General features: G+C 45.2%; 1 protein-coding gene across 1 annotated transcript; it reads left to right on the forward strand.

Annotated features, from left to right (window-relative positions):
• Positions 1–816: 816 nt before the first annotated feature.
• Positions 817–3,311, forward strand: LOC125519331 (WAT1-related protein At1g44800-like). Its single transcript, XM_048684175.1, has 7 exons — positions 817–1,007; positions 1,810–1,872; positions 1,970–2,086; positions 2,211–2,454; positions 2,544–2,702; positions 2,790–2,941; positions 3,086–3,311. Exons 1-7 carry the CDS (start codon positions 817–819, stop codon positions 3,309–3,311), a joined length of 1,152 nt encoding a protein of 383 aa, XP_048540132.1.
• Positions 3,312–14,703: the final 11,392 nt, after the last annotated feature.

Below are 14,703 nucleotides of genomic sequence, written 5' to 3' on the forward strand. Positions count from 1 at the left end.
GAAAAAAAGCTCTCGGCTTATAGTCTTTCACACGGCAAAACGTGATTTTCCTGTAGTGACAGCTGCGCATGTATTTTTTTAGACTTGGTGTTATATATGAAAAAAATAATTTTTCGATGTCAAATAGAGAAAAAAAATAACACAACGTTAAATAAGGAACTCTCTAATTTGTTACAGCTAGGTGATCAGAACTCTTCCTGATCTAGCAACAAGTCTGTCTGACCTAACTCTGTCCTCAGGCCTGATGAAGATGATCAGAACATGGTCATTGCAGATCTAGGAATAAATGTAACTCTAACCTGCGCAACTCACTCACCCGGGGCACATTAGGCGAGCGTGGAGGCGGAGCAACAGCATCATGACGATGCAGCAGCACAAGGCCTCTTCATCCCCTTCTTTTTGGTCCCTCGGCTAGGACGGCGAAAGCGGAGGTGAAACGGCCGAGACAGAGGCTGAGCAGCAGCAGTAGGATGTTGTCGTCCCATCCTCCATGGTCGGCCGGGCAGAAGGGCCACAACAGGTTACACACACACACACACACATTCAGGCCACTCAACAGCATGTCACTCACCTGTTAAAAAAAAAAGCATGTCACTCACATATGTAAAGTAACGTATGGGGCAACCCAGTCATGCAGGTTGCCTGCCAAGTTGAGTGTCTATATAAGTTTGCCCCCGCCGGGATTGCATGAGAACACCAAGCAGGCAGGCAGGCGTACCAGGCTAGCGTTGCCTGATCAGCAGCTGCACATATAGTCAGGCGAGTCGAGTCGAATCGAGGCAGTATAGTTTAGCTGGAGCTTGAGAGGGTCAGATCATGGAGCTCGTCGGGAGTTGGAGGAAGGTGATGCCTTACATGGCCATGGTCTTCCTGCAGTTCGGCTACGCCGGGCTCTTCCTCCTCTCCGTCGCGTCGCTGCGCCAGGGCATGAGCCACTACGTCCTCGTCGTCTACCGGAACGCCATCGCCGCCGCTGCCATGGCTCCCTTCGCGCTATGGTTTGAGAGGTTCATATTACGGATCTGTGAATCATCCCTAATCGTCGTTTAATATGTCTAGACGTTTATACTAGCTAGCTGGCTTCGTGTAGAATGTATTTTGTTCGTGGTCAGCCGTGCTCATGTCAGGGTGGCGCCCGGCCCGCCGTTGCACCGTCAGAAAACCTGTGGCCATGTCAAATTGGTCACTCGTTTCGTTGTACCTTTAAGAGTTCAGTTTTTGAAGTAGTATGAAAATTCATGCTCTAAGTTGTGTATGGTAACTTTTTTTTTGCGAGATGTGTATAGTAATGAACTTGGTAAGTAGGTGTGGCAATTTATCAATTGATTGTTGAGCTACATTCATATTCTTATGTCCTCAAATGGGACAAGTTCTAGGTTTAAGATTAGCTTGTTATTTGTTTTCACGGAATTAAAGGAAACAACAATACGTTTCCTGAAATGTAATCCACATAGTTACATTATTTTGCTGTCTTCTCATATTCCTTTTAGCAGATATGTTTGTCGTCATCACCTAATTCATGTTTACAATTTTTATTACACTGGGCCTTGAAATAACTAACGGAGATCTGTAACAAGATAAAGAAAAAGGTTCATGTTCATTTTATGCATTATCTTTTTGTAGTCTTTTGGTGCTACCTTATGAGTTAATAAGATCTTTCTTGATCGAAAAACTGAGCAACCGCTGCTGAGCATTCAGAAACGTCTGAAATAACGCTAGCACTTCTCTTTGCCCGTTGTCGTCAAGTTTTTCCTTGATAAACCAAGTAAGGAAAGCGACTTCATGTCTACTCTTCATTTGGCGTGACAGGAAAACAAGGCGCAAAATGACCCTCTCCCTGTTCTACAAGATCGTTGCTCTGGCACTACTCGAGTAAGGATCCAACACACACTTGTTGCATGATAGTAGTATTTTTGTGATTTCATTATTTGATGCATTCTTACATTTATACTTGTTAAAATTATTCAAGGCCAGTCCTTGACCAGAACTTCTTCTACATAGGAGCCCGTAACACGTCGGCGAGCTTCTCTTCGGCACTCACCAACGTATTGCCTGCCGTAACATTTGTAAATGCCATCCTGATCAGGTGAAGCTCCGACCCAAACCGATATATTATTAACAGTAGAGCGATCCTCTCTTTTACATTTTTCGTGTTTGAAGAGCTTCTATTTTATTAAGTAGGTAATGAAATAAATTGGTCAACAATGTAGGATGGAGAGAATAAACATCAAGGAGCGGCGGAGCCAGGCGAAGATCGCCGGCACGGTGATCACAGTCGGCGGAGCGCTGCTCATGGTACTCTTCCGCGGCCCTGTCCTCAACTTCCCATGGACCAAGCATGCCGGAAGCCACGTCGTTGCCGACACGGCCAACCACAGCAGCGGTTGCTGGCTCTTGGGCATCGTCATGATCCTGTTGAGCAGCTTCTGCTGGTCCGCCTTCTTCATACTCCAGGTGAGTTCACACTCTTCTTAAATTAGTTTCTGTTCCAACTGCATCCCGATGTATTTGTGGTGACCATCGATTTTGTTTGCGATCTTCAGTCGCACACGTTGAGGAGTTACCCGTCCGAGCTCTCCCTGACCACGATGATATGCGTCATGGGCGTCGTGCAGAGCGGCGTGGTTGCGCTGGTGATGGAGCGTGACACCAAGGCTTGGGCAATTGGATTCGACATGAGGCTCGTCACGGCCGCCTACTCCGTAATTAGTTGTGACCAATTTGAAATCAGACTTGCTTCCGTGGATGGTTCCAATGACTAACTCGCTGCTTAACTAATTTCATTTCAGGGCATAATGTGTTCAGGGGTTGCTTATTATTTGCAAGGGATAGTTATCCAAGAACGGGGGCCAGTGTTTGTCACTGCCTTTTGCCCTCTCTGCATGATCATAGTGACTGTGCTAGGCTCCTTCATTCTTTCCGAGGTGATCACATTGGGAAGGTATGTATATGCTTCACTTGCGAAACATATATTCTCCTGCATCCGCATCAATTGGTGGCTGCACGTCCACTAAAACCGCGACGCTTATTTTGGATCGGAGGTTGTATCTGTTGTTCATCCATTCACAAATTTGTTTCCATGTAGGATCACCGGTGCAATGATTATTGTTGTTGGTCTCTATGCTCTCATCTGGGGCAAGAGCAAAGACCATGTGAATCAAGTTGAGCGCAATGACAATTTTGAAAAGCACAACTCTTTTGAGCTACCGTTTACTACCACCACCATTACCAAAGCAAGCAACCTTGATATGACAATCACCGTGGCTGCATGCAGCAAGGAAAGCCCCATGGAGAATCAACTTACAAAGTGATGACTTGAGCTCATCGATCTTCCGATGTTTCCTTGGACTAGTAAATGCGTACGTGCATTGCACGTTGTTATTATGTAGTATATTAATCGCACGCTGATATTAGGTAGGATATTATTTGCGTGTTAATTATGAAATTAGCATGGCATTGATATTTGGTATGATATTAACCGCATGCTAAATGTGTTGAGGCTCACCATTGGAGCAGTCAGAGTCGTTGGATTGAACTGGTTTGATAGCCGGGATTTGTTGGATCTGCACCTTTAGGCATTTTTATATTTGTATAGATGTATAGATATAGATATATTTCTTGTGTCACTACTGTACCAAGATGTAACTCTAGGTTGAGATTCTCATATCCACGGAACTGTCAAATAAAGCGTATGTTTTGTTGAGTGCCTCATTATCAAGGTGTCGTGAATGTGTGAGCATCTCCAGCGGTTGTCCTAAAATAGGGCATTGAAGACACCAAAAGGTGAGTTTTAGGGCATCAGATTTTATCTCTCATACAGTGACCTAAAATAGGGCACTACAATGATATTCTTAAAATTCCAATAAACTTGACGGGCGGTCCAGATTTTGTGCACTGGCCTTTCACTAGGTTCGGTGAATATATTGTCCGTTCCGCTTATAACATGGCAAGGACGAACCAATTCTTGTCTGATCGGAGTGGAAATGGTGGGGGGCAACACTCCAGTTAGTCTTTGGAAGAAAAGTTATGGAAGAAGCTTTGGAATATTAAGGCTCCAAATAAGATGAAAGTGATGCTTTGGCGTTTTGCTCATAATTGTCTACCCTCGGGAGAGCAACTTCTCCGCCGCCAGGTGCCAACGAGGACTGACTGTTATTCCTGTGGCGGATCGGAAGGTATTGAGCATGCTTTGCTTTTTTGTGGACATGCCCGTGCTATCTGGGAGGAGATTAAGGATGTTTTTGGGATCAAGCTATATCGTTCATCCTTTACATCTCCAAAGCAATGGCTTTTCAATTTCCTATCCTATGGTTCTGATCGAGATGTCTCTATTCTGACTATCACTCTTTGGCACATTTGGGAGGCTCGGAATTTTGCTCGTAATGAACCTGTTGCTCCTCTCCCGAAGCATACGGCTGCGAAGGCGCGTGCTTACATTGATTTGATCTTCCAACATCTGTTCAAAACTCATGCGGCTAGACGTGAGACCCCTGCTTCTAGCTCTCATTGGTCTCCGCCACCGCATGGTTCTTTGTTGATGTCTTCAGACGCATCTGTTTCTTTGGACCGGGGCTCCTCAGCAATTGACGTGGTGATTCAAGACCATTCGGGCAGTGTGTTGCCGCTGCTTCAGAACCCTTGCCGGGTGTTTCATCCTCAGAAGTGGCAGAGGCGATGGCTCTTCGTCGTGCAGTTTATTTGGCTCGCCAAGAGAACTATATGCATGTGATTTTCCAATCCGATTGTCTCTAGGTGGTGCAAAGGCTGCACTCTTCTGCACGAGACCGCTCCATTGTGGGTTCTATAATCGCTGATATCAAGACGACGTGTGGGGCTCTGTCTTCTGTGACTTTCAAGCATGTTCGTCGGCAATGTAATGTTTTAGCTAGATCTAGTTTGAACTCTGTAAGTCTTTATATTTTCCATTCTGCTTCGGATTGTATCCGGGAGACTCTATGTAACTTTGTTGCTTGATCAATAAAGACCGACGTTCTCTCAAAAAATAGGGCACTACAACTGAAATTTAACACAAATAATATAAACATGACATCAGATTCATCAATCCACAACATCAAATTATTACTATTTCATCAATCCACGTCATACATAAAAACTCATCACACATGACATGAAACATAGGGATAAAACTAGTGGTCTTTTTGCCCATGCCATGCTCACCACTCCTCGACGAGAACTCCACCTTCTAGGCAAATCCTCGAACACCTAGTGTGCAAGGAGGAAACCGGCCGAACGTGCGTCTGAACCAAGGTGATTGCCGTCCCGGCCCAGAATGGCCTCACAGACGCCTCAGAGGGCCTCGTAGATACCCAGAGGTTGAGCTTGCTAATCGAAACAATAAAACAAAAAAATAGTTTAAATATACCCAAGATTGATCTTGTTCTGAAGGTGTTCTCACTACGAATTCAAATACATATAAAAAGTTTTAAAATGAAGATTTGGTTCAAAAGACATCAGTCATTCAAATTATGACAATGAATGAAATTAGGGAATGCTTTAGATCCCCCCGTATTTCTGAGGATCTGTCCAGATTGTCCAATGATAGATTTAAGAAAATTACAATTTCAAAATTCCAACTCCTCTAGTGCTGGAAGATTCCACATTTCTAGTTGGATGGATGTGGGACGGCTCCATGACAAAAAAAGAGTAGGTGACGGAGCAACAGTTGATATTGTCTCCGAGATTGCCACGACCAAGATCAACACTCCTCGTACTCAGCACAAGCCTCTTGAGAGAAGGTGCAACCAAACCTTGGGAATATATTTTTGGACATCGCTGCATTGTCAGTTCTTCAAGGCAACTGAGATCCACAGATCTTTCAGCTGGTACTGAAACTAAGTTCTTGCAATTTGTAATTGTGATTTTCTTGATGGCCGGTACATGTTTAACATGTTTGAGGCATGATAGATTTGGGCAGTTATCAATCACTAGGTCTGCCAGGGACGAGAAAACACCAGCGTTATCATTTTTCCTTACCTCAGCTATCTCACTTTGGTTTATACGCTCTGAGATATTGGATGCTTTTGAACTCTCGCGTCCATCGCAAATTATAAACGAAGGTGACATTAAGCTTGACGGAAACAACACACATGGATAACAATGGAGGGGCAAAGACTTGAGGCAGGTGGGAGGTTGTAGAACTTGAAGCTGTTAGATGTGTATAATTTATTGTGTTCATCCTCATTGTATAAGGGGCTTTTCTGCACTTTAGCACATCTGTATATGTACTGGTCATGGGCCCTCAGTAAAGCTAGTTGCTCATTATCTAATATGGTATCAGATGCTAGGTTAGCCTCCCTCTCCCGCACGCCGCAGCTCCGTGCATCCTGTATCTAGCCTCCGCCTGCCGCCAGCCATCTCTGCCCGTCTCCTCCTTGGTCCCGCCCGGCCACGCCGCCCAGCCGCCTAATTCCGCTCCCGCCGGCCTTCCTCTCTGGCCAAGTCCTCCTCTCCGGCCGTCGCGCTCCACTCCGTCCTCTCCCTGTCCGACTGCCGTTGATCCAGGCTAGTCCGGTTGTCGTCGTCCCCGGTCCGCTGCTGCTCCCGGTCCGAACGGCTGCAGCCGTCAGCTGCTCGCCTGGCTGGCCGGTTCAGGCCGCCGGCTGCCCCGGTCCTGCTTCCCGCTCGGGAGCCTGGCTGGTCTCGGCCAGGAGCCGCCAGCGACTCTGCCCAGTCCTCGCCAATGCTGCTCTCTGCTCGCGCGGGCTACACTTCCTGCTCGGGCGCCTAGCTTGAGCGCCTAGCTCGAGCGCGTTCTTGCCCGATCCTGATCTGGTCTTCTGCATCGGTTGACCAAAAAAAACCGAGGAAAGCAGAGGAGCAGTAGGAAGACTTCTTCATGTTTTCTTCGGGCTATGTCGCTGTTCCTCGGTGCTCGGTGATCTTCGATGGCACCAACTATGCTGAGTTTGTGGGCTTCATGCGTATCCATATGCGTGGTCTTCTTCTGTGGGGTGTTCTCTCTGGCGAGGTCCCCTGTCCGTCATGCCCGGTTGCGCCAGTGGCCCCAATCCCACGAGTGCTGCCGGTTCTTACTGCTGATGCTTCTCAGGCTGACCGGGATGCTGCCAAGGCTCTGGATGATGCTGCGGTTGATGCTTATGATCAGCAGGTATCCGCTTATTCCGATGCTCTCTCTGTGTACCGGGATGATCTAGCAGCTTACACTCAGTGGTGCAATGATGATGCTCGTGCTGCTGCTGTTCTTACTGCCAGTGTCCTCCCTCAGTTTGCTTCGGAGTTCATGGGACTTGGCACAGTTGCAGCGATGTGGTCTTATCTTTGTCAGCGCTATCAGCCCTCTGGTGATGCTCTTTATCTCTCTGTGGTGCGTCAGGAGCACGCCCTTCAGCAAAGTGATTCCTCTGTTGATGAGTTCTATTCACAGTGCTCTGCCATCTGGCGTCAGCTTGACTCTCTTTGGACAGTTGTTTGTGGCACCTGTCGTTGCTGTCAGACTACTCGGTCTGATCTGGAGTTTCAGCGGGTATATGAGTTCTTATCTCGTCTCCGCTCTGAATTTGAGCCCAAACGTGCTCACTTGCTTGCTCGTGGTCATGTTCCAATCTCAGAGGTGCTTGCTGAGCTTCGTGCTGAGGAGACCCGTCTTCGCTCTGCTGGTTTGCTGGTGGTCCCGTTTGTGTTGGCTGCTCGGGCTCCTATGTCATCTGCTCGGCTCACCGCTCCACCGCTCCTCCCCACACCTTCAGGGGGGTGAGTCGTCCTACTTATACTGAGAGGGGCCGGTCGCGCCGTGACACCTTCTGTGGCTACTGCTCTCGGCCCGGTCACCCAGAGTCTAATTGCCGTGAGAAGAAGCGAGACCAGCGGCGCTCCTCTTCCAGTGGGACTCCTGAATCCTCCTCGACTTCGTCACTCACTGACCAGGACATTGTGAGGCTCAAACGCCTCCTGGCTTCCTCAAGCTCTTCGTCGACTGGCTCACTTGCTACTGTGACTGCAGCCATTTCTCCACAACCGCAGGCATCTACACAGTCAGGTACATCTTCGTGGGTTTTGGATTCTAGAGCCTCCTTCCATATGTCTTCAGATTCTTCTATGTTGTCTTCTCTCCGACCTCTTACTTCGCCTGTTAATGTTCTTACCGCCGATGGCACACCTCTTCCTGTTGCTAGTCGTGGTCTTCTTTCCATTCCCTCTTTTTCTGTTCCCAGTGTTTCACATGTTCCTCGTCTTACCATGAATCTGTTTTCCGCTGCCCAACTTACTGATTCTGGTTGTCGTGTCATCCTTGATACCGACTCTTGCTCCATTCAGGATCGACGCACCAAGGCTTTGGTTGGTGCTGGCCCCCGGCGCCATGAGTCAGAGGGCCTTTGGGAGGTTGACTGGCTTCGTGTTCCTTCCGCTGCCATCACTCCTGCCAGCTCCCATGCTCTTGCTGCCTCTTCGTCTGCGTCCTTCCAGCAGTGGCATCATCGCCTTGGTCATATCTGTGGCTCTCGCTTGTCTTCCTTAGTTCGTCAGGGCCTTTTGGGGTCTGTATCTGGAGATGTTTCTTTACATTGTAATGGTTGCAGACTTGGCAAACAGACCCAGTTGCCTTATCCTACCAGTGAGTCGGTATCTCAGCGTCCCTTTGACTTAGTTCATTCTGATGTTTGGGGTCCTGCCCCCTTTGATTCGAAAGGTGGTCATCGCTATTATATCTTGTTTATTGATTATTTCTCTCGCTACACCTGGCTCTACTTCATGAAATCTCGTAGCGAGGTTCTCTCTATGTACAAACGTTTTGCTGCCATGGTTCACACCCAGTTTTCCACGCCCATTCGTACCTTTCGTGCTGACTCCACTGGTGAGTTTATCTCTCAGCTGTTGCGTGGTTTTCTTGCGGAACAGGGTACTCTTGCCCAGTTCTCATGTCCTGGTGCTCATGCTCAGAACGGCGTTGTTGAACGTAAGCATCGTCATCTACTTGAAACGGCTCGCGCGCTGATGATTGCCGCTTCCCTTCCGCCTCACTTTTGGGCTGAGGCTGTTTCTGCATCCACTTATCTCATCCACTTTTGCAGGGTGGTATTCCTATGGAGTGTCTCACTGGACGTTCCCCTGACTACTCCGCTCTTCGGATGTTTGGATGTGTGTGTTATGTCCTTCTTGCTCCACGAGAACGCACCAAACTGACTGCTCAGTCGGTTGAGTGTGTCTTTCTTGGCTACAGTGATGAGCACAAGGGCTATCGAAGTTGGGATCCTGTGGGTCGTCGCTTGCGCATCTCGCGTGATGTGACTTTTGACGAGTCTCGTTCTTACTACCCACGTTCTTCTTCCTCGAGTTTCTCTGTGGATGACATTTCGTTCATGCTCCTTCCTGACACACCCGGCTATGTGCCTCATGTGTCACCTCTTCCTCCGGCACCTCTCATTCCTTCTCATTCCCCATCGACACCGTCTTCTCCATACTCCTCCTCCACCTCTCCACCTTCATCTCCAGTCCGTCGCCCTCTCTCACCATTTCCTCTCCACTATACTCGACGATCTCGTACTGAGGATGTCTCCTCTGACGCGCCTTCCACCTCTGGTGCACCTCCTCTCACGCCTTCCCCGGTTCACAACCTTCGTGCTCGGCCTCGCCCCCCGCCTGATCACTACTCCCCTGATCGGTATGGTCTCTCTGCTATTGCTGAGCCAACTTCCTACCGAACTGCCATGACTCAGCCTGAATGGCAACTTGCGATGGCCGAAGAGCTTGCTGCTCTTGAGCGCTCTGGCACATGGGATCTGGTTCCCCTTCCTTCCGGTGTCCGTCCCATCACCTGCAAGTGGGTCTACAAGGTTAAGACTCGCTCCGATGGTTCTCTTGAGCGCTACAAAGCTCGTCTTGTGGCCCGTGGTTTTCAGTAGGAGGAGGGGCACGATTATGATGAGACATTCGCTCCTGTGGCCCACATGACCACTGTTCGCACTCTTCTTGCAGTGGCTTCTGTTCGCCAGTGGTCTATCTCTCAGCTTGATGTTCAGAACGCTTTTCTCAATGGCAAGTTGCGTGAGAAGGTTTATATGCAGCCACCACCGGGGTACTACGCTCGTGATGGTATGGTCTGTCGACTTCGCCGCTCCCTCTATGGTCTTAAACATGCCCCTCGCGCCTGGTTTGAGCGCTTCGCCTCTGTGGTGACTGCAGCAGGTTTCTTACCCAGTGATCATGATCCCGCGTTGTTTGTTCACACGACTCCTCGTGGTCGGACTCTTCTCCTCCTCTATGTTGATGACATGATCATCACTGGTGACGACCTTGACTATATTGCCTTTGTTAAGGCTCGCCTTCGCGATCAGTTTCTCATGACTGATCTTGGTCCACTTCGCTACTTTCTTGGGATTGAGATCTCCTCGACCTCTGATGGCTTTTACATCTCCCAAGAAAAATATATTCAGGATCTTCTTGCTTGCGCTGCTCTTGGTGATGAGCGTACAGTTGTGACTCCTATGGAGCTCAACGTTCAGCTTCGTGCCTCTGATGGTGACCCTCTTCCTAATCCCACTCGCTATCGTCACCTTGTTGGCAGTCTTGTCTATCTTGCCGTTACGCGTCCTGACATCTCCTATCCTGTCCATATCCTGAGTCAGTTTGTTTCGGCCCCCACCTCTGTCCACTATAGTCATCTCCTCCGTGTTCTACGATATCTTCGTGGCACGATCTCTCAGCGCTTTTTCTTTCCCTGCTCCAGCTCTCTTGAGCTCCAGGCCTACTCTGATGCTACCTGGGCCAGTGATCCCTCTGATCGACGCTCGCTGTCTGCTTACTGTGTTTTTCTTGGTGGCCCTCTTATTGCCTGGAAGACAAAGAAGCAGACTGCAGTTTCTCGCTCGAGCACAGAGGCTGAGTTGCGAGCCATGGCTATGTTGACTGCTGAGGTGATCTGGTTACGGTGGTTACTTGAGGATTTTGGTGTGTCTGCTACTACCTCCACTCCTCTACTGTCTGACAGCACCGGTGCTATCAGTATTGTGCGTGACTCGGTGAAGCATGAGCTCACCAAACACATCGGTGTGGATGCCCACTTTGTGCGCGCTGCTGTGCAGGGTCAGACTCTCGCCCTTCACTATGTGCCCTCGGAGTTACAGTTGGCTGACTTCTTCACGAAGGCACAGACTCGAGCACAGCATGGATTTTCCTCTCCAAACTCAGTGTTGTTGATCCACCATGAGTTTGAGGGGGGGGGTGTGTTAGATGTGTATAGTTCATTGTGCTCATCCCCATTGTATAAGGGGCTTTTCTGCACTTTAGCACATCTGTATATGTACTGGCCATGGGCCCTCAGTAAAGCTAGTTGCTCATTATCTAACAGAAGCACCTCTATGTCATTGCATTGTCCTCTGGAGATGAATTCAACCTAGACCATGACAGGTTAAGCATATCAAGATAATGCTTATTCTGTAGTTGGGCTTCTACTGCATGATCCTTGATTCCTTGCTTAGCTTGCTGATATTATTTATCTTCAAGTGACCAAGGTTGTTCATATTCTTCGTCAACCTAAATCCTCGCCCCTGCTCATCAGTGGCTAGATCAACAGTCGCTTCATAATAAAGTTCTTCTTCCCGAAAACTTCTAGACCTTGAATTGCATTGAAATCCATCTGATTCAAATCTCTGTAAGCATATCAGACTACTTAAGTCATCTGGCAAGCTTTCTAGAATGCATTTCTGTAGACGTAGAATCTGCAGATTATAGAGCCGACAGAACTCGGCGGGGAGACTCTTGAAAGGTGAAGCTCTCGAGATTTGAAGGCACCGAAGATGCTTCAAGTTGCCAATAGCAGCAGGTAACTCATTACTAGAGACACAAACAATCACACGCACACACAGGAGTTGACTCACCAATTTTCTTTGAATTCCGCTTCGGTACAACCCCCTCATAAAACGTATAACTACTTTTATATGTACGTATACGCTCACTTGGGTCGGCCCATTTGCGGTACATGTGATGACAAATATATCGAAAAAAGGATAGAACGATCTGGGAGTCGAACCCGTGACCACCTAAAATATAAACTATTGTCCACAACCACTGGAATAACGAGCCTTCGGTGAAAAATGTAAAGCCAGACGCTTTAAGTAACAGAAGGGTTAGGAATTTTAAAAAGGTTTTAGGAACACTTTGTGAACCGGTTCCTTTTTCCATAGTTTTTTTCCTGTTACATTTCTTCTTTATTTTTCAAAAAATGGTTGCGCTTTCAAAATGCTGTTCAAATTTTCAAAACGTTTTTTATTTCCAAATTTGGTTCATAAATTAAAAAATATTTGCATTTTCGAAAATTGCAATGTAACTTCAAAAAATATTCGTGTGTTTAAAAAATTGTTCAGAATATCAAAACATGAATAGTTTTTGGAAAAGCACGAACAAAATTGTGAAGACAAACATTTGAACAGGAATACAAATTTAAATTCCAAAAGATTTTTCAGAAATGCAAACAACACATGATGTCAAAAAAGTGTTGTAAATTTTCCCGAATATTTTTTCAACTTGGGAACAATATTTATTTAAAATAGATTCATTTTTTAATTATGAACAAATTCCAATAGGTGCCCGACCGGAGGATGACGTCGCTTAGTTGGGCAAGGCCTAAGATTTCATTTTCTTTTCTTAAAAAAATGAAATGCCAAAATAACAGTTTTAAGTAACTACTTTAAATTATGTTTCCTATTCTTTAGGAAAGCATTTACTGTTTTCAGTTCTATAATTTTGTATTTATTAGTTATGTTAAAAACTTAAAATAAGAGTTTTAAGTACATATATAAATTATGATTTTAAATATCCTTTTCCATCGAACCTGGCATGGATGCCTACTCGGACATGCTACGCGGGACATGGTGTTTTTTGGACATTCTTGAAATGACCCTAACTTTTGCCAGCAGGTGGCATGCCCATCATAGGCATCCATGCCCCCAATTTTTTTTTCATGGTCTTGTATAACCAATTCAAAGCACCAAGCCAAGTTGCTTGGGTTTTTTGACAAGTTTTGTATTTTTCTTGAAATGACCCCATTTTTTCATGGGCTTGGATGACCAATATTCAAGGCACCATGCAAAATTGTTTGTGTTTTCAATCAGTTTTGCATTTTCTGAAGTTTTTTTTGGTTAAAAAGGACGATAAATGGCCGGACGTGTTACCGAAAATCGTCCGAACTAGGTATGTGCCTACCTTCTTGCAAAAGTGGGGTTCATTTCAAAGATGCCAAAAAAAGACTATGTTCAACGGAGGGTGTTCGCTTAGGCCAGAAGGGTCTTTTTGAAAGCTCGTTGTTTTTCGATATCCGTTAAATGACAAATGTATTCCACCAGCTTCTACAACCAATTTAAGGCACCATGCCAAGTTATTTACATTTTTGAAAAGTTTTGCATTTTCTGGAGTTTTCTCGGCGAAACTAGGCCCATAAATGGTCAGACGCGCCACAACATGTAAATAGTGTCGGAAGTTGTTCGAACGTAGCATGGATGCCTCGTATGCATGTGCCAGGATGTTACAAGAAGCTGGGATCATTTATCCATGGCCTTACAAGTTTAGATGAGTGTATTTGTAATTTATGTCATTTACAATCAACACAAACATTTTTCTTTTGTCCTAGAAATTTCTTGAAATTTATCAACAATTTTGGAATTACAAAGTGTGTATGACAATGTTACAAACTAGAAAACTTTTTTCCAAAATTGTTAAGATATTACGAAAATCTGATGGAAATTTCGAACAAAATGGCAAACCACATACTTTAAAAAAAATAACAACTTTTCTGAAACACATACATTTATTAAATTTGTGAACAAAACAATTCAAAAACTGAACATTTTATGAAATTTCCGAACCTTTTTCGAAATTAAAAATAATATTTTATGTTATACCAAACAATTTTTCAAATTTTTGAACAAGTTCACAAAGAATAATAAAGTTCAAAAGTAGAAAAATGAATTAACAAAAAGAGAGGAAAACGGAAAAAATCGAAAATAAAAAATGCTTAGGCCCTAGAAATTGAAAATTGTTTTCAGATAATGTTAGTATAGTTGAAAAATATTCATAAATTTGAGAAAATGTTTGCGTTTTCGAATAAAGCTCACAAATTTGAAAAAGTAGTGGCATTTTGAAAAGAAATGTTCGAAAATTTAAAAATTGTTCGTGTTTTCAAGAAAATATTCATACGTTTGATAATTTATTGTGATTTTGGAAAACATATGTTTGCAGTTTCACAAGAATGTTTACAATTCTGAAAAGAATGTTCTTAAATTTGAAAAATATTCATAAAATCAAATTATTTTTCATAAAAAATCGCACATTTGAAAGAAAAACCCACGTTTCCCTAAGAAGTTCAAATTTTGGAAAATGTTTCATTTTTAAAAAATATTCATGTTTTATAAAAATTCCAAAAGATTAAAAACACATTACTTTTTGTTGAGCTATAAAAAACGATTTAGCTACAATGCCCCGTGTTGGTCGCTACAGTGTCTATCCAGGTTGTACAGTATCAATTTGTTCTGTGACAGTATTTCTAAGAGAAAAACTCCTATAATATGTCCAGTTAGGTCATAAGAAACTGCGCTGCAATTGTATCAGCAAACCTTGTTTGTTCTGGTGGTATTAGCAAGGTCACCTCCACCTGAGGTCCTGAGTTCGAAGCCTAACAGGCAGAAGATTATTTTTGGATTTTCAAACCTCGCTACAGTACATACTCACTAA

The sequence above is a fragment of the Triticum urartu genome, chromosome 7 (genome assembly GCF_003073215.2).
Source record: "Triticum urartu cultivar G1812 chromosome 7, Tu2.1, whole genome shotgun sequence".
NCBI classification, from domain to species: Eukaryota; Viridiplantae; Streptophyta; class Magnoliopsida; order Poales; family Poaceae; genus Triticum; species Triticum urartu.

Excerpts from the sequence above, each read along its gene's own strand:
- LOC125519331 (XM_048684175.1), top strand. The coding sequence starts at position 817 with ATGGAGCTCGTCGGGAGTTGGAGGAAGGTGATGCCTTACATGGCCATG. Across the intron at positions 2,087-2,210 it reads GTAAATGCCATCCTGATCAG|GATGGAGAGAATAAACATCA; the intron begins GTGAAGCTCCGA and ends TCAACAATGTAG. Across the intron at positions 2,942-3,085 it reads GAGGTGATCACATTGGGAAG|GATCACCGGTGCAATGATTA; the intron begins GTATGTATATGC and ends GTTTCCATGTAG.